This window comes from Anomaloglossus baeobatrachus, chromosome 6 (assembly GCF_048569485.1).
Source record: "Anomaloglossus baeobatrachus isolate aAnoBae1 chromosome 6, aAnoBae1.hap1, whole genome shotgun sequence".
NCBI lineage: Eukaryota > Metazoa > Chordata > Amphibia > Anura > Aromobatidae > Anomaloglossus > Anomaloglossus baeobatrachus.
This window is the reverse complement of record NC_134358.1, coordinates 554,133,722-554,153,614: the sequence shown is the minus strand read 5'-3', so window position 1 is coordinate 554,153,614 and position 19,893 is coordinate 554,133,722. Positions and strand designations below refer to the sequence as shown.

The 19,893-nt window shown below is 50.3% G+C and overlaps 1 protein-coding gene across 1 annotated transcript in view; it reads right to left on the bottom strand.

The window, feature by feature from the left end:
- The window catches only part of MIOS (meiosis regulator for oocyte development), a 121,795-nt gene extending 103,375 nt beyond the window's left edge, over positions 1 to 18,420 (bottom strand). Inside the window, exons 1-4 of the mRNA XM_075316870.1 lie at positions 18,302 to 18,420; positions 15,004 to 16,326; positions 10,120 to 10,218; positions 3,143 to 3,400 (exon numbers count right to left, since the gene is read on the bottom strand). Coding sequence (XP_075172985.1) covers positions 3,143 to 3,400; positions 10,120 to 10,218; positions 15,004 to 16,306 — 1,660 coding nt within the window. The 5' untranslated portion in view covers positions 16,307 to 16,326; positions 18,302 to 18,420. The remainder of the gene's footprint in view (positions 1 to 3,142; positions 3,401 to 10,119; positions 10,219 to 15,003; positions 16,327 to 18,301) is intronic.
- Positions 18,421 to 19,893: the final 1,473 nt, after the last annotated feature.

Genomic DNA, 19,893 nt, shown 5'->3' with positions numbered 1-19,893 from the left:
CTGCATCGCAGGCGGGTGCAGCTCTGCCACCATCCACACAGGGACTGCACTTTACCGCACCTGCAGATAGTGCACCAACCTAAAATACTCCCGTTTCATAGTGTTTAAGGTTGAAGGTAGACTTAAGTCCATAGAGTTCAACCCATGACCTAACCTTGTTCCAGAGGAAGGCGAAAACCCCACGGGGTAAACACTAGCCTCCATATTAGGGGACGAAATTCCCTCCCCACTCCATATACGGCAATCAGACTAGTTCCCTGGATTAACGCCCCATCACAGAATCCAGTGCACATAACCAGTAATATCATATTTTTCAAGAAAGGCATCCAGGCCCCTCTTAAATATGAGCAGTGAATCAACCATTACACCATTATGTGGCAGAGAGTTCCATAGTTCCACTGCTCTTACAGTAAAGAATCTGCGCCTGTGATTATGATTAAACTTACTTTCCTCTAACCATAGTGAATGCCTCCTTGTCCTTGTTGCAGGCCTAGGTATAAAAAGATGAGAGAGCTCTGTACTGTCTCCTCATATATTTGTACACTGTACTAACATCGCCCATAAGCTTTTGTTTTTCTAAACTGAATAATCCCAAGTTTAACCCCTTCAGCCCCGGGGCACTGTCCGTTTTTGCTCCTCTTCTTCCGAGAGCCGTAACTTTTTTATTTTTCCGTCAATCTTGCCATATGGGGGCTTGTTGTTTGCGGGACGAGCTGTACATTTAAATGATACCATAAATTTTACCACTCCTGTACTGGAAAACAGCAAAAAAATTCCAAGTGTGGAAAAACTGCAAAAAAAAAGTGATCGCACAATAGTTTTTGGGATGTTTTATTCACCATGTTCACTATATGGTAAAACTGATGGGCAGGTGTGATGCCTCAGGTCGGTGCAAGTTTGTAGACACCAAACATGTATAGGTTTACTTGTATCTAAGGGGTTAAAAAAAATTCACAAGCTTGTCCAATAAAAGTGGCGTACGTTTTGCGCCATTTTCCGAAACCCGTAGCGTTCTCATTTTTTGGGATCTATGGCTCAGTGACTGCTTATTTCTTGCGTCTCGAGCTGACGTTTCTAATAGTACCATTTTTGCGCAGATGCTACGTTTTGATTGCCTGTTATTGCATTTTGCTTGCGGCGACCAAAAAACTTAATTTTTGGCGTTTGGAATTTTTTTGCCACTACACCGTTTACGAATCAGATTAATTGATTTTATATGTTGATAGATCGGACATTTCTGAAGGCAGTGATACCAAATATGTGTATATTTATTTATTTTTTAACCCTTTAATTTTCAATGGGGGGAAAGGGGGGTGATTTGAACTTTTAGGTTGTTTTTTTTTATAACTTTTTTTTTATTTTACTAGTCCCCCTAGGGGGCTATAGCAATCAGCAATCCGATCGCTCTGATCTATCTGCTGATCACAGCTATACAGCTGTAAACAGCAGATACAGTCACTTCCTGCTTCACTGGCCTCCGGGCCGAGAGAAAATGAAAGTGAAACGTCATAGCTGCAGGCGTCATCACATGACCCTGTGCTACCATGGCAACCACCGAAAGTCACGTGATCACTCACGTGACTTCCGGTGGGGGCGGCGGTAAGTGAAAATCTTCACCGAGCGTATATACATCTCGCTACCAGACTTTGGCAGCGAGACGTAAGGGGTTAATGTTACGGGTGGAATGCGATTACACTTGTAACATGCAGGCACACATGTCAGCTGTTGAAAACAGCTGATATATATGCCGATCGCCGCCGCCTGCCCGCGGCAGGGGGCGGGGCTTAACGGGACACGCTCCATGATGGATATATCCGTCCATGGTCGTGAAGGGGTTAATAACCTGTCTTGGTGCATTCCCCCCATTCCTTTAATAACGTTGGTTGCTCTTTTCTGCAGCCGCTCTAGTTTAGTTCTGTCCTTCTTACACACCGGAGCCCAGTATTGTGCACGGTATATAAGTGTGGTCGCACTAGTGACTTGTATAGGGGTAACGCTATGTGCTTCTGATGAGCATCTCTGCCTCATATAATGCATCCCATTATCTTATTAGCCTTGGCAGCAGCTTCCTGACACCGGTGAGTAAAGTTGAGTCTGCCGTCCACCCACACACCCAAGGCTTTTTCAGTGACAGTTTTACCCAGTGTTTTACAATGGAGTACACAGATAAATTTCATCACCTCGGCCCAAGACCATGACCTTACATTTATCCACATTAAACTTCGATTGTCATTTCTCATTCCAAACCCCCAGCCTACACAAATCCATCTGTAATATTAAATTATCCTCCTCTGTATTGATTACCTTGCAGAGTTTAGTATCTTCTGCAAATAATTAAATTCTACTCTCAATGCCCTCTACAAGGTAATTTAAAAAAAATGTTAAAAAGAAGAGAGCCCAATACTGACCCTGTGGTACCCCACTGTTAACTGTGACGCAATTTGAGTGTGTTCCATTATTAACCTCCCTTTGTTTCTCATCACTGAGTCAGTTCCTAACCCAGTTAGGTCATCAATATTATAACAGTGGGGACTGACATCGGACACCATCAGATGCAAGTCCTGCTGCAGTCAGCGTTCTGCTTAGCGCTCATTCACTTCAATAGGCGACCTCGTCAAGGGTCCTGACTGACAACTGGGACATGGTACTAGCGGAAAGTTTTGTAGGAATCGATTATGGACTGGCAGTAAAACCACATTGGGGTCTTTTGTACTTCCCATTACTACGGTTATCAGTATTAGTGGGCACCCTTTTGCATTCCCTTACTTTCTCACATTATTACACTATACTTCATCTTTTTTTTTTTTACAAATGTTTCCCCCTCCTTTTTGCATCTTAAATTCACTTTTGGGTCCTACTAGTTTCCTTGGTGGTCCCGGGTGCTGCATTTGAGGGCTAAATGGTCAACCTTGATTTGACTTATGGGACTTCTATTGCTAGCCAAGCGTCAAACTGTGGAGGGTCCCACCACGAATATCAAAGGGCGCTTGTCACTTTGCCTTCTGCCAGCTCTGCCTGGCTGGCTTTTCACCAACCATTGGACATTGGAGACATGTCCCACCCCAGAGAAATGAGGATTCTTCTACATAATAGATAAAGGAAAAACGATTCAAGGGATACCACAAGGATTAAAGCCCCCAACCTTTCCCGGTGGACGCCCCCTTGTTCAGGATCTCGATGGCACGCCGGATATCCAGGTTAAACAACGCGATGGCCGCCGCTCTCTCCCATTCTCCTTCCTGTTCCAACGAGGTCAGGAAGGGTCCGATATCGGTGTCTGATCCCTTCTTTCTCCAGCCGCAAAGCTGCAGTGCCAAACTGCGCTCCTCGCTGACGTAATGGACCACGTCCGCCTGCCGGTCAGAACCACTCCAGCTGCAGCGGACATTCTCCGTCGTTCCTACGATGAGATATATATATTGATGAGAGATATTATTATTATTATTAATAATAATTAAAAATATATATAAAAAGGGAATTTTGTTTACTTACCGTAAATTCCTTTTCTTCTAGCTCCTATTGGGAGACCCAGACAATTGGGTGTATAGCTTCTGCCTCTGGAGGCCACACAAAGTATTACACTCAAAAGTGTAACCCCTCCCCTCTGCCTATACACCCTCCCGTGCATCACGGGCTCCTCAGTTTTGGTGCAAAAGCAGGAAGGAGAAAACTTATAAATTGGTCTAGGGTAAATTCAATCCGAAGGATGTTCGGAGAACTGAAGACCATGAACCCAAAGAACAAATCAACATCAACAACATGTGTACACAAAAGAACAACCAACCCGAAGGGCACAGGGGTGGGTGCTGGGTCTCCCAATAGGAGCTAGAAGAAAAGGAATTTACGGTAAGTAAACAAAATTCCCTTTTTCTTTGTCGCTCCATTGGGAGACCCAGACAATTGGGACGTCCAAGAGCAGTCCCTGGGTGGGTAAAGCAATACCTCAATAAAAAAGAGCCGAAAACGGCCCCCTCTTACAGGTGGGCAACCGCCGCCTGGAGGACTCGCCTACCTAGACTGGCGTCTGCCGAAGCATAGGTATGCACTTGATAGTGTTTCGTGAAAGTGTGCAGACTAGACCACGTAGCTGCCTGACACACCTGCTGAGCCGTAGCCCGGTGCCGCAATGCCCAGGACGCACCTACGGCTCTGGTAGAATGGGCTTTCAACCCTGAAGGGAGCGGAAGCCCAGAAGTACGGTAGGCCTCGAGAATTGGTTCCTTGATCCACCGAGCCAAGGTTGACTTGGAGGCCTGAGATCCCTTACGCTGGCCAGCGACAAGGACAAAAGAGCGCGTCTGAACGGCGTAGGGGCGCCGTGCGAGACATGTAGACCCGGAGTGCTCTCACTAGATCCAAAGAGTGCAAATCCTTTTCACACTGGTGAATTGGATTAGGGCAAAAGGAAGGCAAGGAGATATCCTGATTTAGATGAAAAGGGGATACCACCTTAGGGAGAAATTCCGGGACAGGACGCAGAACCACCTTATCCTGGTGGAAAACCAGGAAGGGAGCTGTGCATGACAGCACTGCAAGCTCAGACACTCTGCGAAGTGATGTGACTGCCACCAGGAAGGCCACCTTCTGAGAAAGACGGGAGAGAGAGACATCCCGCAGCGGCTCAAAAGGCGGCTTTTGAAGAGCCGTCAGGACCCTGTTAAGATCCCAAGGTTCCAACGGACGTTTGTAAGGTGGAACCATGTGGCAAACCCCCTGCAAAAACGTGCGGACCTGCGGAAGCCTGGCTAGACGCTTTTGAAAAAACACGGAGAGCGCCGACACTTGGCCCTTGAGAGAGCCGAGGGACAAACCCTTGTCCATTCCAGATTGTAGGAATGAAAGAAATGTGGGTAATGCAAACGGCCATGGAGGAAAACAGTTATCAGAGCACCAGGATAAGAAGATTTGCCAAGTCCTGTGATAGATCTTGGCGGACGTTTGTTTCCTGGCTTGTCTCATGGTGGCAATGACATCCTGAGATAACTCTGAAGACGCTAGGAGCCAGGACTCAATGGCCACGCAGTCAGGTTGAGGGCCACAGAATTCAGATGGAAAAACGGGCCTTGTGACAGCAAGTCTGGGCGGTCTGGAAGTGCCCACGGTTGACCCACCGTGAGATGCCACAGATCCGGATACCACGACCGCCTCGGCCAGTCTGGAGCGACGAGAATGGCGCGACGGCATTCAAACCGGATCTTGCGTAGTACCCTGGGCAGCATCGCCAGAGGGGGAAACACGTATGGCAGTCGAAACTGTGACCAATCCTGGACCAAAGCATCCGCTGCCAGAGCTCTGTGATCCTGAGACTGTGCCATGAAGGCCGGGACCTTGTTGTTGTGTCGTGACGCCATAAGATCGACGTCCGGCGTTCCCCAGCGGCGACAGATCTCTCGAAACACGTCTGGGTGAAGAGACCATTCCCCCGCGTCCATGCCCTGACGACTGAGAAAATCTGCTTCTTAGTTTTCTACGCCCGGGATGTGAACTGCAGAGATGGTGGAGTCTCTGTCTTCCACCCACTGCAGAATCCGCCGGACTTCCTGGAAGGCTTGACGACTGCGAGTGCCGCCTTGGTGGTTGATGTAGGCGACTGCAGTGGCGTTGTCCGACTGGATTCGGATCTGCCTACCCTCCAGCCACCGATGGAAAGCCAATAGGGCTAGATATACTGCCCTTATCTCCAGGATATTGATCTGAAGGGACGATTCTATTGGAGTCCAGGTTCCTTGAGCCCTGTGGTGGAGAAAAACCGCTCCCCAACCTGACAGGCTCGCGTCCGTGGTGACCACGGCCCAGGTTGGGGGTAGGAAGGATTTTCCCCGGGCCAGAGATGTGGGTAGGAGCCACCACAGAAGTGATGTTTTGGTTGCGAGGGAAAGAGAGATGTTCTTGTCGAGGGAAGCAGCACTCTTGTCCCATTTGCGAAGAATGTCCCATTGGAGTGGCCGTAGATGGAATTGCGCGAACGGCACTGCCTCCATAGCTGCAACCATCTTCCCAGGAAGTGCATGAGGCGCCTTAAGGGGTGTGACTGACTCCGAAGAAGTGACTTTCCCCCTGCCTGCAGAGAAAGCCGTTTGTCCCGCGGTAGCTTGACTAACGCTGGCTGGGTATGAAATTCCATCCCGAGGTAAGTCAGTGATTGGGTCGGCGTCAACTTGGATTTCGGGAAATTGATGATCCACCCGAACTGCTGGAGAGTCGCCAGAGTGACGGTAAGACTTTGTTGACACGCCACCAGAGAAGGGGCCCTGACTAGGAGATGGTCTAAGTAGGGGATCACCGAGTGGCCCTGAGAGTGCAGGACCGCCACGACGGATGCCATGACTTTGGTGAAAACCCGTGGGGCTGTCGCCAGGCCGAAAGGCAATGCCACGAACTGGAGGTGTTCGTCCCCGATGGCGAAACGCAGGAAACGTTGATGTTCGGGTGCGATCGGCACATGGAGATAAGCATCTTTGATGTCGATCGATGCTAGGAAGTCTCCTTGTGACATCGAGGCGATGACCGAGCGGAGAGATTCCATCCGAAACCGTCTGGTTCTCACATGTCTGTTGAGCAGCTTGAGGTCCAGAACGGGACGGAATGACCCGTCCTTTTTTGGCACCACGAACAAGTTGGAGTAAAATCCGCGACCACGTTCCTGAAGGGGAACGAGAATCACAACTCCTTCGCTCTTTAGAGCGTCCACTGCCTGAAAAAGTGCGTCGGTCTGTGCGGGGGGGTGGGGAGGTTCGGAAGAAACGAGCCGCAGGACGAGAGTTGAACTCTATCCTGTAACCATGAGACAGAATGTCTCTCACCCATCGGTCTTGAACGTGTAGCCACCAGACGTCGCCAAAGCGGGAGAGGCTGCCACCGACCGAGGATGTGGTTAGATGAGGCCGAGAGTCATGTGGAGGCCGTCTTGGAGGCAGTGCCTCCCGCGGCCTTTTGGGGGCGTGACTTGGACCGCCACGCATAGGAGTTCCTTTGGCCTTTCTCCGGCTGGTTGGACGACGAGGATTGGGTCTTGGCGGAGGGACGAAAGGACCGAAACCTCAATTGGATTTTTCTCTGCTGAGGTCTCTGAGGTTTGGACTGGGGTAAGGAGGAGTCCTTTCCCGAGGATTCCTTAATAATCTCATCCAACCGTTCGCCAAACAAACGGTCGCCAGAAAAAGGCAAACCAGTTAAGAACCTTTTGGAAGCAGAGTCTGCTTTCCATTCGCGCAGCCACATGGCCCTGCGGACTGCCACGGAGTTAGCGGATGCCACAGCCGTACGGCTAGCGGAGTCCAGGACGGCGTTCATGGCGTAGGACGAAAATGCTGATGCCCGAGAGGTCAAGGAAGAAACCTGCGGAGCAGAATTCCGCGTGACGGCATTAATCTCAGTCAGACATGCCGAGATTGCTTGGAGAGCCCACACGGCCGCAAAGGCCGGGGCGAAAGACGCGCCCGTGGCCTCATAAATAGACTTCACCAAGAGCTCTATCTGTCTGTCAGTGGCATCCTTCAGGGATGCGCCATCGGCAACAGACACAACGGACCTATCAGCCAATCTAGAGACTGGAGGATCCACCTTGGGGGAGTGTGCCCAGCCCTTAACGACTTCAGGTGAAAAGGGGTAACGCGTGTCAGTGTGCCGTTTAGCAAAGCGCTTGTCCGGGACCGCTCTGGGCTTCTGGACAGCGTCCCTGAAGTTAGAGTGATCAAAAAACGTATTGCGCGTACGTTTGGGGAATCGAAATTGGTGTTTCTCCTGCTGAGAAGCCGGCTCCTCTGCAGGAGGAGGTGGGGGTGAGAGATCCAACACCTGGTTGATGGACGAGATAAGATCATTTACTAAGGCGTCCCCCTCAGGGGCATCAAGGTTAAGGGTGAAGTCAGGGTCAGAGCCCTGAGTTCCCACGTCCGCCTCGTCTTCCTGAGAGTCATCAAGCTGGGATCCAGAGCAGCGTGAGGAGGCCGGGGAAGAGTCCCAGCGAGGCCGCTTAGCCGGCCTGGGGCTGCGATCCGGGCAGGAGTCCTCCGCCTGGGACCTAGAGGCTATCCTGGGAGCGCGCTGCGGCGCGGACCGAGAGGGGCCTGGAGGAGACAAACTAACAGGGGCCGGGGCCTGTGAAGGGCCCGGTCTGGACTGCAAAGCCTCAAGGAGCTTAGATGACCATTTGTCCATAGACTGTGCAATGGATTGAGAAAGTGACTGGGAGAGTGTCGCAGCGAAAGAGGCCAACGACGGTGACTCTGTCCCTGCAGCCTGCTCAGGGGATGCAGGGGGATCTACATGAGCCGAGGGGCCCACAAGTGCCCGAGGCTCCGGCTGAGCAAGCGTGGCAGGAGTCGAGCATTGATCACAGTGGGGGTAGGTGGATCCCGCAGGCAACATAGCCCCACAAGAGGTACAGGCCGCGAAAAAAGTCTGTGCCTTAGTAGCTTTGCTCCTTGTGGACGACATGCTGTTGTCTCTTAGGAGAGTGACCACTGAGGGTATATGGGAAAAGGGTATACAGCCTTTCCGAACAGATATATATATATCTATATATATCCCGGCACCCTAGGGGGACCAAGACCGGGTGACCGGTGTGGCTTACCAACCGCTAACGAGCGGAGTGTGTCCTCCAGATTCCCTGTCGTGGATCCCCCAGAGCTGCAGAGCTTTGCCGCTGAGTAGCATCCACCGGCAGAATGCTAAAAATGGCTGCAGGAGCTCTCGGGGGGGTGTGGAGCCGAGGGCGGCGCCAGCAAAGAGTGGGAATCTGGAGTCCCCAATTGGTCAATGAGGGTGGGGGGAGACATGCAAAGATGCTCCAGCCCTCAGAGCCGACGTCACGTCGGTAATCCCGCCCTAACCCGACAGGCAGGCCCGGGGGCGGGATTTTGCTCGACTGGGCCGCGGCGAAGCCGGGGACTAAATTTAAGGCCGTGCCCGACAAGCAGGCACAGTCGGCGCGGAAGTCCGCCGAAAAAAACTGCGGACGGAACTACCGCGGCTTCCGGGGAGAAGGAGCGACCTCCTTCCCTGTACAGTCCACACATGGGGACACAGAGTACCTTCAAGTTGCAGGGCCCGGTCCCTGGGGGTGAAGAAGCTCCGGACCGGCAGGTTCAACCAGGGGCTGCGGATGGAGCATGGTCCCAGCACGTGGATGACCGCTTAGGATCCCACTTCTCCCAGAGCCGCATAAGGGATGGTGAAAGAGACGGCATGTGGCTCCAGCCTCTGTACCCGCAATGGGTACCTCAACCTTAACAACACCGCCGACATAGTGGGGTGAGAAGGGAACATGCCGGGGACCCCATCGGGGTCCTCTTTTCTTCCATCCGTCATAACTATGTATGAGAATGCATGAGTGGATGTGTGCCTCCTTCCACACAAAGCATAAAACTGAGGAGCCCGTGATCCACGGGAGGGTGTATAGGCAGAGGGGAGGGGTTACACTTTTTTAAAAGTGTAATACTTTGTGTGGCCTCCAGAGGCAGAAGCTATACACCCAATTGTCCAATTGTCTGGGTCTCCCAATGGAGCGACAAAGAAAATATATATATATATATATATATATATATATATATATATATATATATATATATATATATATATATATATATATATATATATATATATATATATATATATATATTACACACAGACACTTTATATACACATACATTTTATACGTGTAGATCTCACCAATCGTCTGTGTATAAAGCGTTTATCAGGGTATGATGACACGTTCTGCAACCTCCCAATTTATTTTACCTGTCCATTTTTGACTATTTGCAAGATCTGTGCTTGCTGTATGTGACTAGGAACATTCTTATACCCTATAATAATTGCTAAAAGCGAAGTCAGAACACCAGGAAAAGCGTCATAAAGACGCTAATGGTATCCTGGGAGATGTCAGCTCTGAAGCCTTTCAAATGGTTAAAGCAGCCCTCTACTCTGACCCATGTTGTGTCTGAGGATTACACAAAATGTTAACCCCACTTTTTTTAGCTCAGGGTATAGCGATCTCGATCCAATTCATCTTTCTTCAATTTGGGATGTTAAATAATTTTTGGGATCTAGATTTGAAAACGTTGTCCCTGATTTCTTCCATACAGGTATTCCGACACTGACGAATTACAATCTTCTTACCTAGTGACGCTTTCACGATGGCCTTAATCCCAGCATAAACCAGCGATCCCTTGTTGCTTGTAGACTTCTGATCTATGTCCTCAGCGTACTGCTTCATAAGTATATAGATGTATAGGAAAAAAGTACAGTATCGTGTATATAGGTCACACGTGCACATAGTGGGAGAAGATACAGGGGTGGGGGGCTGCACCAAACTGGAATTAATGAATGAACTGCAGAGAGCGAAATCTGCAGAAAATCAGCGCCATGGACGCCATGATTTAGTGCGGATTTTCCACTATACAAATTCTACATCAAATAAGTAGGACGAGCTGCAAAAACGTATATTGCTGAAATACAAAAATTGCAGAAATCAACAGTAAAGCTTTGCATGCATACCAGAGTCATGCGGCTCTGCTCCTATTGACATCAATAGGCAATACAGTGCATAGCGGGGAAGATCCAGCTCTGTGCACTGATGGGACAATGAATGACCTGCTAACAGCGACCACCGGGTGTCAAACACCCCCTGACATATATATATATATATATATATATATATATATAATTGCCTTATTCTGTCTGTCTGTCTGTCTGTCTGTCTGTCTGTCTGTCTGTCTGTCTGTCTGTCTGTCTGTCTGTCTGTCTGTCTGTCTGTCTGTCTGTCTGTCTGTCTGTCTGTCTTGCTCCAAAATTGTGTCCTTACGGTGACACAAAGCTGATTGGCCGCTGGGCTCGCCATGGCCCCGCCCCCCCACACGGATTGGCCTCTCGCCCCGGCTCTCTGCAGGCCCCGCCCCCCTCACGCAATGCACGCTCGCTCTGGCCCAACTGACACGGAGCTCCGACTCCCAGGTGAGTACACACACACACATCAGATCACACTCACTCACACACAACTCACACATCACATCGACACACTCACAACATCCTGGGATATCGCTTGCTTCTACACCGGCTCCGTCACGATCCCAGCAGCGCCAGACATAACCTTGCGATGCTGGGATCTTGACGGAGCCCGTGAACGCTGGTAACCATTATACACATCGGATAACTAAGGTCCCTTGGTTACCCGATGTGTATCATAGTTACCAGTGTACACCGGCTCCCGGTACACATGTGCAGGGAGCCGGCATTATACTCCTCTCCCCCCAGGACTACTCCTCCTATTACAGTCCTCCTATTATACTCCTCTCTGAGTATAATAGGAGAACTATTATAGCATGGGGGATGTAGCACGATGGGGAGTGCGCAGCATGGGGGATGTAGCACGATGGGGAGTGCGCAGCATGGGGGATGTAGCACGATGGGGAGTGCGCAGCATGGGGGATGTAGCACGATGGGGAGTGCGCAGCATGGGGGATGTAGCACGATGGGGAGTGCGCAGCATGGGCGATGTAGCACGATGGGGAGTGCGCAGCATGGGGGATCGAGCACGATGGGGAGTGCGCAGCATGGCGGATGGAGCACGATGGGGAGTGCGCAGCATGGCGGATGGAGCACGATGGGGAGTGCGCAGCATGGCGGATGGAGCACGATGGGGAGTGCGCAGCATGGGGGATGTAGCACGATGGGGAGTGCGCAGCATGGGGGATGTAGCACGATGGGGAGTGCGCAGCATGGGGGATGTAGCACGATGGGGAGTGCGCAGCATGGGGGATCGAGCACGATGGGGAGTGCGCAGCATGGCGGATGGAGCACGATGGGGAGTGCGCAGCATGGCGGATGGAGCACGATGGCGGGTGCGCAGCATGGGGATGTAGCACGATGGGGAGTGTGCAGCATGGGGGATGTAGCACGATGGGGAGTGCGCAGCATGGGGGATGTAGCACGATGGGGAGTGCGCAGCATGGGGGATGTAGCACGATGGGGAGTGCGCAGCATGGGGGATGTAGCACGATGGGGAGTGCGCAGCATGGGGGATGTAGCACGATGGGGAGTGCGCAGCATGGCGGATGGAGCACGATGGGGAGTGCGCAGCATGGCGGATGGAGCACGATGGCGGGTGCGCAGCATGGGGGATGTAGCACGATGGGGAGTGCGCAGCATGGGGGATGTAGCACGATGGGGAGTGCGCAGCATGGGGGATGTAGCACGATGGGGAGTGCGCAGCATGGGGGATGTAGCACGATGGGGAGTGCGCAGCATGGGGGATGTAGCACGATGGGGGATGTAGGACGATGGGGGATGTAGCACGATGGGGGATGTAGCACGATGGGGGATGTAGCACGATGGGGGATGTAGCACGATGGGGGATGTAGCACGATGGAAGATGTAGCACGATGGAAGATGTAGCACGATGGAAGATGTAGCACGATGGAAGATGTAGCACGATGGGGAGTGCGCAGCATGGGGATGTAGCACGATGGGGAGTGCGCAGCATGGGGGATGTAGCACGATGGGGAGTGCGCAGCATGGGGGATGTAGCACGATGGGGAGTGCGCAGCATGGGGGATGGAGCACGATGGCGGGTGCGCAGCATGGGGGATGGAGCACGATGGGGGATGTAGCACGATGAGGGATGTAGCACGGTGAGGGTGCACAGCATGGGGGATGTAGCACGATGGGGAGTGCGCAGCATGGGGGATGTAGCACGATGGGGAGTGCGCAGCATGGGGGATGTAGCACGATGGGGAGTGCGCAGCATGGGGGATGTAGCACGATGGGGAGTGCGCAGCATGGGGGATGTAGCACGATGGGGAGTGCGCAGCATGGGGGATGTAGCACGATGGGGGGTGCGCAGCATGGGGGATGTAGCACGATGGGGGGTGCGCAGCATGGGGGATGTAGCACGATGGGGGGTGCGCAGCATGGAGGATGGAGCACGATGGGGAGTGCGCAGCATGGAGGATGGAGCACGATGGGGAGTGTGCAGCATGGGGGATGGAGCACGATGGGGAGTGTGCAGCATGGGGGATGGAGCACGATGGGAGGTGCACACCTCCCCCCAACACACACACAGGGAACCACAAACACCGCCATACACAGACACCCACACACACAGACAACGCTGCACACACACAACACCCAACACACAAACACCGCGGCATACATAAATATACGCACATACCGCACAACACACACATTGCACAAAACATACCTCCCCCCAAAACACACCACAACCACACAAACCGCGCAACACACACACACAACGCGACAGACACACAGCGCTCCACAAACAACGCAACACACATACAACACCGCTCTCACCCCCCGCCACACCCAGACAACACCCAGAACATGTACAGCGCCCTACACAAACACTTGGTAACTACACACAACAACATCTATATATCTATATATCTATCTATATATCTATCTATATATCTATATCTATGACAAAAATTATACATGAACTACACAATACGTAAATTCTAGAATACCCGATGCGTAGAATCGGGCCACCTTCTATATATATATATATATATATATATATATATATATATATATATATATATATATATATATATATATATATATATATATATATATATATATATATATATATATATATATATACGCACACATACACCGGCAGTGTGAAGTCTGTAAACAATTTGTCTGCAGTTAAAGGGGTAAACCGACATTTTTCGCTTTTGTATTGGGAGCCGAGAGGGGTCAGTGACGTCAGGGCTACAGATATCTGCTGGCCTATGTGCATCAGCAGCAGATATCACACAACTGCCTTACTCAAAATAAAACAATACGAGTCTCATGCCCTGGAGCCGGCGGCCATCAATAGATGTAACATCGGTGGCCTCGCCATGAAGAAGTGAGTGAACCAGGATCGCCCCTTTACGGTCAGACTATTTAAGAGTGTTAAAAATATTACACATTCAAAAAGGAAAAACTTATGTGTTGCAACTGGGAAAACTTATGCTGAACCCTCCGGAGATCAATGACCAAAAATTCTGCAGTTCTTGGACTTTTCGTTCTGGGGTCATATTGAGATTAGTGAGCACTACCATGCTCGGGAGCTCGGTATGTATAACTACGGTAGTAATGAGCGCCGAGCAGGCACTACCATGCTCGGGTGCTCGGTATGTATAACTAGTGATGAGCGGGCACTACCATGCTCGGGTGCTCGGTATGTATAATTAGTGATGAGCGGGCACTACCATGCTCGGTATGTATAACTAGTGATGAGCGGGCACTACCATGCTCGGTATGTATAACTAGTGATGAGCGGGCACTACCATGCTCGGGTGCTCGGTATGTATAACTAGTGATGAGCGAGCACTACCATACTCAGGTGCTTGGTACTCGTAACTAGTGATCACTGGGCGCTACCATGCTCGGGTGCTCAGTACTCATATCTAGTGATGAGCGGGCACTACCATGCTCAGTACTCGTAACTAGTGATGAGCGGGCACTCCCATGCTCAGGTGCTCAGTACTCGTAACTAGTGATGAGCGGGCACTACCATGCTCAGTGCTCGTAACTAGTGATGAGCGGGCACTACCATGCTCGGGTGCTCGGTACTTGTTAAGAGCAGTTGTTGCTTGGACAGATGCGACTCGTGTATTGAGTACAACGGAAGTCAATTGGGAATTCCAGCATTTTTCCAGAAACGTTCCCCATTGCCTTCCATTATACTCGGTACTCGAGTTGCGCCCGTCCAAGCATCAGCTACTTGTTACGAGTACATTGTAGTGCTCACTCTCCACTAATCACAATCATTACTCGCTATGTCACTGTGTAGCCCACGTCTAACTCCAAACAGAGGTACGTTCCCAGGAGGCATTTATAGAAGTTTCACGCATAGTGGGAACATACCCTATATAGGAAAGTTTGGACTCCCGGCATAAAAGGCAATGGCGGACATATTGGTTGTCACCCAACAGACACCCAACAGACCACTGAACGGACCTGACTAGGACCCTGCTTGACGACTTTGAAGGATATAGTGCAAGGTGTACCAGAGAGACTTGAGCTGAGGGTCTTCGTTTCCCGCCAGCAGATGGTTCCTCCAGACCTGCTCCGTGTCCAGGCCGTAGCGTGATAAAGCCCTGAGCCTCATCTTGGTGGCGATGTCCCTCTCTAGAGAGCGGTCCTTGCCTTCCTCCGTACATTCGTACAGCTGCCTGCTGCAGGCCCACATCAGAGACGTGGTCGGGCTCCAGGCCAGCGAAATGCGCTCGAACACTGTGAAATCGGACATGGTCCTGTTGGGGGTGACCACCACCATCCGATTCTGGCTTGTAGGATGCCATGCGAAGGAGGCAATGTAATTTTCGCAGGGCTGGACGCTCCTCTCGATAATGGTGGGCTCGGTTTCGTCTCCGATGGGTGTAGGGGTGTGCTGCATATCGTACAGTCTGATTATGTTACTGTCCCGGGTTAAGGTGGCGAGTAGCCCCGTCCTCGTCGGGCACCAGGCCACCTTGCTCAGTGGCTTTGGCTGCTCGGTAAGGGTCAGGACCGGCTTTTCAAATTTTCTAAGGTCCCAGATGGCCACCTGTCCTTCGAAAAAAGAGGCCACCCTGTCGTGGAAGTGCGGGTCCACGGTCACCCCTTGCACCGCTTTGGTGTTGACGAATATTTTCTGGTTGGTGTTGCGCAGGTCGAATATGGCGAGGTTACGGTGCATCCCGGCCAGGAGCAACTTCTGGTCCCGGGGAAGCCAGCAGAGGGACAGGCAGGCGTCGTTCTGGCCCAGCTCGTACAGGGGCTTCGTCACCACCAAACCGGTCTCGTTGTCACCGGTGGAAAGGCGGACCTTCTCCATGGGAACGGTGGCTTCAGGGGTGTACCTGCTGCTGATGTCCCAGATCAATACAGAAAAGTCGGCCCTGTGCTTGTCCAAGCCGGCCGCCAGCCAGTTACTGTCCAGGGGATTCCAGGCCAGGGTGTTGCACTGTCTGGCGTGTTTAGGGACAAACTCCTTACCAATCAGATCTCGGCATTTAGACTTGTGGTCCTGGCCCAGGCTGGTGAGTACGACCCTGCCGTTAGCCTGGCCAACCGCCAACAGGCATTCCGGGTCGTATTTTGGATACCAAGCGACACATTTCATATAGGGGGCATCTGAATTTATGGCCAGGAGCGTGGCAGTGGTCTCCCCCGAGAGGCGCAACGATCCGGCCTTCAGCTCGGAGTTAGCGTTTGCCCTGGACTCGATGTGATAGAGGATGAGCTCAGAGTCACACACGACAAACCTGTCCACATGGTGAGGAGCCCACAGGATGTCCGGCTTAGACCCGCTCATTCTTCACAGCTAAGCGAACACTACATATAAAAGAGAAAAAAAAGACGTAAACATACAAAAATACACTGCTGCATCAGTGTCTGCAAATAAACCGCTTCATGGATTTACATCATGGGGAATGGATGAGAAACTCAGCACTAGCAGAATAGTGAGTGCAGCTCTGGAGGATAATACAGGATGTACCGTAACTCTGGGTCAGTAATGTAATGTGTGTACACAGTGACTGCACCAGCAGAATAGTGAGTGCAGCTCTGGAGTATAATACAGGGGGTAACTCAGGATCAGTAATGTAATGTATGTACACAGTGACTGAACCAGCAGAATAGTGAGTACAGCTCTGGAGTATAATACAGGATGTAACTCAGGATCAGTAATGTATGTACACAGTGACTGAACCAGCAGAATAGGGAGTACAGCTCTGGAGTATAATACAGGGTGTAACTCAGGATCAGTACAGGATCAGTAATGTAATGTATGTACACAATGACTGCACCAGCAGAATAGTGAGTGCAGCTCTGGAGTATAATACAAGATGTAACTCAGGATCAGTAATGTATGTACACAGTGACTGCACCAGCAGAATAGTGAGTGCAGCTCTGGAGTATAATACAGGAGGTAACTCAGGATCAGTACAGGATCAGTAATGTAATGTATGTACACAGTGACTGCACCAGCAGAATAGTGAGTGCAGCTCTGGAGTATAATACAGGATGTAACTCAGGATCAGTACAGGATCAGTAATGTAATATATGTACACAGTGACTCCACTATTCTGCTGGTGGGTGCAGCTCTGGAGTATAAGGCTAGTTTCACACTTGCGTTCAGCGCATTCCGTCACTATGGAGAATAGCGCAGTCCGTTAACGCACTGCGCTATTCTCCATAGACTTGTATGGATGACGCACTGTAACGCAAGTGTCAGCGTTGCATCCGCTGGACGACGCAGCGTCGTTATTTTGACGCTGCGTCGGGCGGATAGAACGCAGCATGTAACGTTTTTCTGCGCTTGGCGGAGTGTCAAAAAAACGCAACCTGCAGGAATCCGTTTGGCGTCCGGTTTTTATAATGGACGCCTATGGTGGCGGATTCCGTTAGAATGCGTCATTTGATGGATTCCGTTAACGCATCCGTCTTTACACAACTGCGCATGCCCAGATGTGTAAAGTCAAGGAAAAAAAAACTACAACGGATTGCGTTATTTTGTACGATCCGTAGCATCCGTTGTGCCACTCTATGCAACGCATCCGTTGCATGCGTCACACAACGCAATGCTACGGATCCCATCCAACGCAAGTGTGAAGCTAGCCTAATACAGGATGTAACTCAGGATCAGTAATGTATGTATACAGTGACTGCACCAGCAGAATAGTGAGTGCAGCTCTGGAGTATAATACAGGAGGTAACTCAGGATCAGTAATGTAATATATGTACACAGTGACTGCACCAGCAGAATAGTGAGTGCAGCTCTGGAGTATAATACAGGAGGTAACTCAGGATCAGTAATGTATGTATACAGTGACTGCACCAGCAGAATAGTGAGTGCAGCTCTGGAAGATAATACAGGAGGTAACTCAGGATCAGTAATGTAATATATGTACACAGTGACTGCACCAGCAGAATAGTGAGTGCAGCTCTGGAGTATAATACAGGAGGTAACTCAGGATCAGTAATGTATGTATACAGTGACTGCACCAGCAGAATAGTGAGTGCAGCTCTGGAAGATAATAGAGGATGTAACCCAGGATGCAGCACCTGCACTATGCGGGTACAGCTGTACACCTTCCTGCAGACGTCCCGTAGCTCGGGGGTGTTGTACCCCGTTATATGCCGGGCTGTTGGCTGCACACATTGGACAGTACACGTATATCCAGAGCACACGACCCTGGAGATGTGACACAGTCATTATGGCAGCTACTGTGTTACTACAGCTCCCAGCATGCACCGCTGCCCCGCCTCCCGGGATATGGGGTCATCTGCAGATGTATGAGGCTGTTACCTTCCACAGGTGTCCGGTCACAGCCCCGCCGCCCCCCGGAGCTGCAGACTGTCAGCGACGCCGGCCGCACGAAAAAAGTGCCCGGCAAGCGACCCGGCCGCGGGGAACGTATTACGTCATCACGTCGCCCCCCCCTCGTCGCGACGTTCTAGAGGCGTGGCTATGGAAATTGACAACTATAAGGACTAATAGTTTTTGCTCTTCTACAGTATAATCCGCTCACCTGATATACAAATTACAGGTTATCATTATACCGTGTGGATTATTTAAGATTTACTCGGTATAAGCGTTGTTGCCCATAGCAACAAATCAGATTCCCGCTTTCGTTTAGCATGCAGGATAGCTGCTGCCTATGGCAACCTATCAGGTACCAGCTTTCATTTTCAATCCTAAAGGCTGGAATCCGATTGGTTGTCACAGGCAGATGTCTGTGAATGATTAAACTGTAATTTGGTTGCTGTTGGCAACGCGATAACTGGCCATTCCTACACAGGAGGCCGCCATTTTTGTTTTCCACTTTTTTTTCCATTATTAACTCTTTCTATAAAGTTTTAATATTTTTTTTTTTATATTATTCACTACTTTTTTTTAACCCCTTCACCCCCTGGAGATTTTCAGTTTTTCCGTTTTTTCTTCCGCTTCTTCCAAGAGCCATAACTTTTATGTTTTTCCGTCAATATAGCTATATCAGGGCTTGTTTTATGCAGGACTAGTTCTACTTTTGACACCATTTATTCTGTCCCTTATTTTTATAAGTGGTGAAAAAAAATTCAGAAATTTGTCAAAAAACAAGAATTGCGCTTTTTCGCCATTTTCTGAGACCCGTAGCGTTCTTATTTTTTGGGATCTGGGGCTCAGTAAGAGGCAGGACCTCAATGCCGGTGCATGTGCATGACGTAGGACGCTTCATGCACCCAGGCTTCAGATGAAGGAGGACAAAGATGGCCGAAAGAGGAGGCGCCGGTCCGGAGAACGAAGACACCCATTGGACCAGTCTGCCCCGCCCCTTAAGTGAGTATTATAAAGTGATTTTTATGTTCTACACAGCGGCCTGAGCTCTTATATACAGCATGTTAGTATGCTGTATATAAGAGTCCGGTGGTGGTGGCCACAGCTTATAGTCACCAAATCTGGTGACAGGTTCCCTTTAAATGTAATCAAAGCATTAGTTCTTCTATTTACATTTGCACACAGTTTGTTTTTTTAAATAAGTCAGCAGGGAGTGTGTTCCAAATATCTTGGCGAACTAACCACAGATCTATTTTGGATATAGGCAGATATATATTTCTCAGCTATGAGAAATACAGGCAGATACTTGTCCATCATATGTCTCCCATTCTGGTACAATGTCCCCATCCTGGACCCCTTCTAGTAATATATGTCTCCCGTCCTTGTATAATGTTTCTATCCTGAGCCTCTTCCAGTAATATATGTCTCCCATCCTGGTATAATTTCCCCATGCTGGGCCCTTTCCACTAATATATGTCTCCCATCCTGGTGTAATGTCCCTATCCTGGGCCCCTTCCAGTAATATATGTCTCCCATCCTTGTATAATGCACCTATCCTGGGCCCCTTCCAGTAATATATGTCT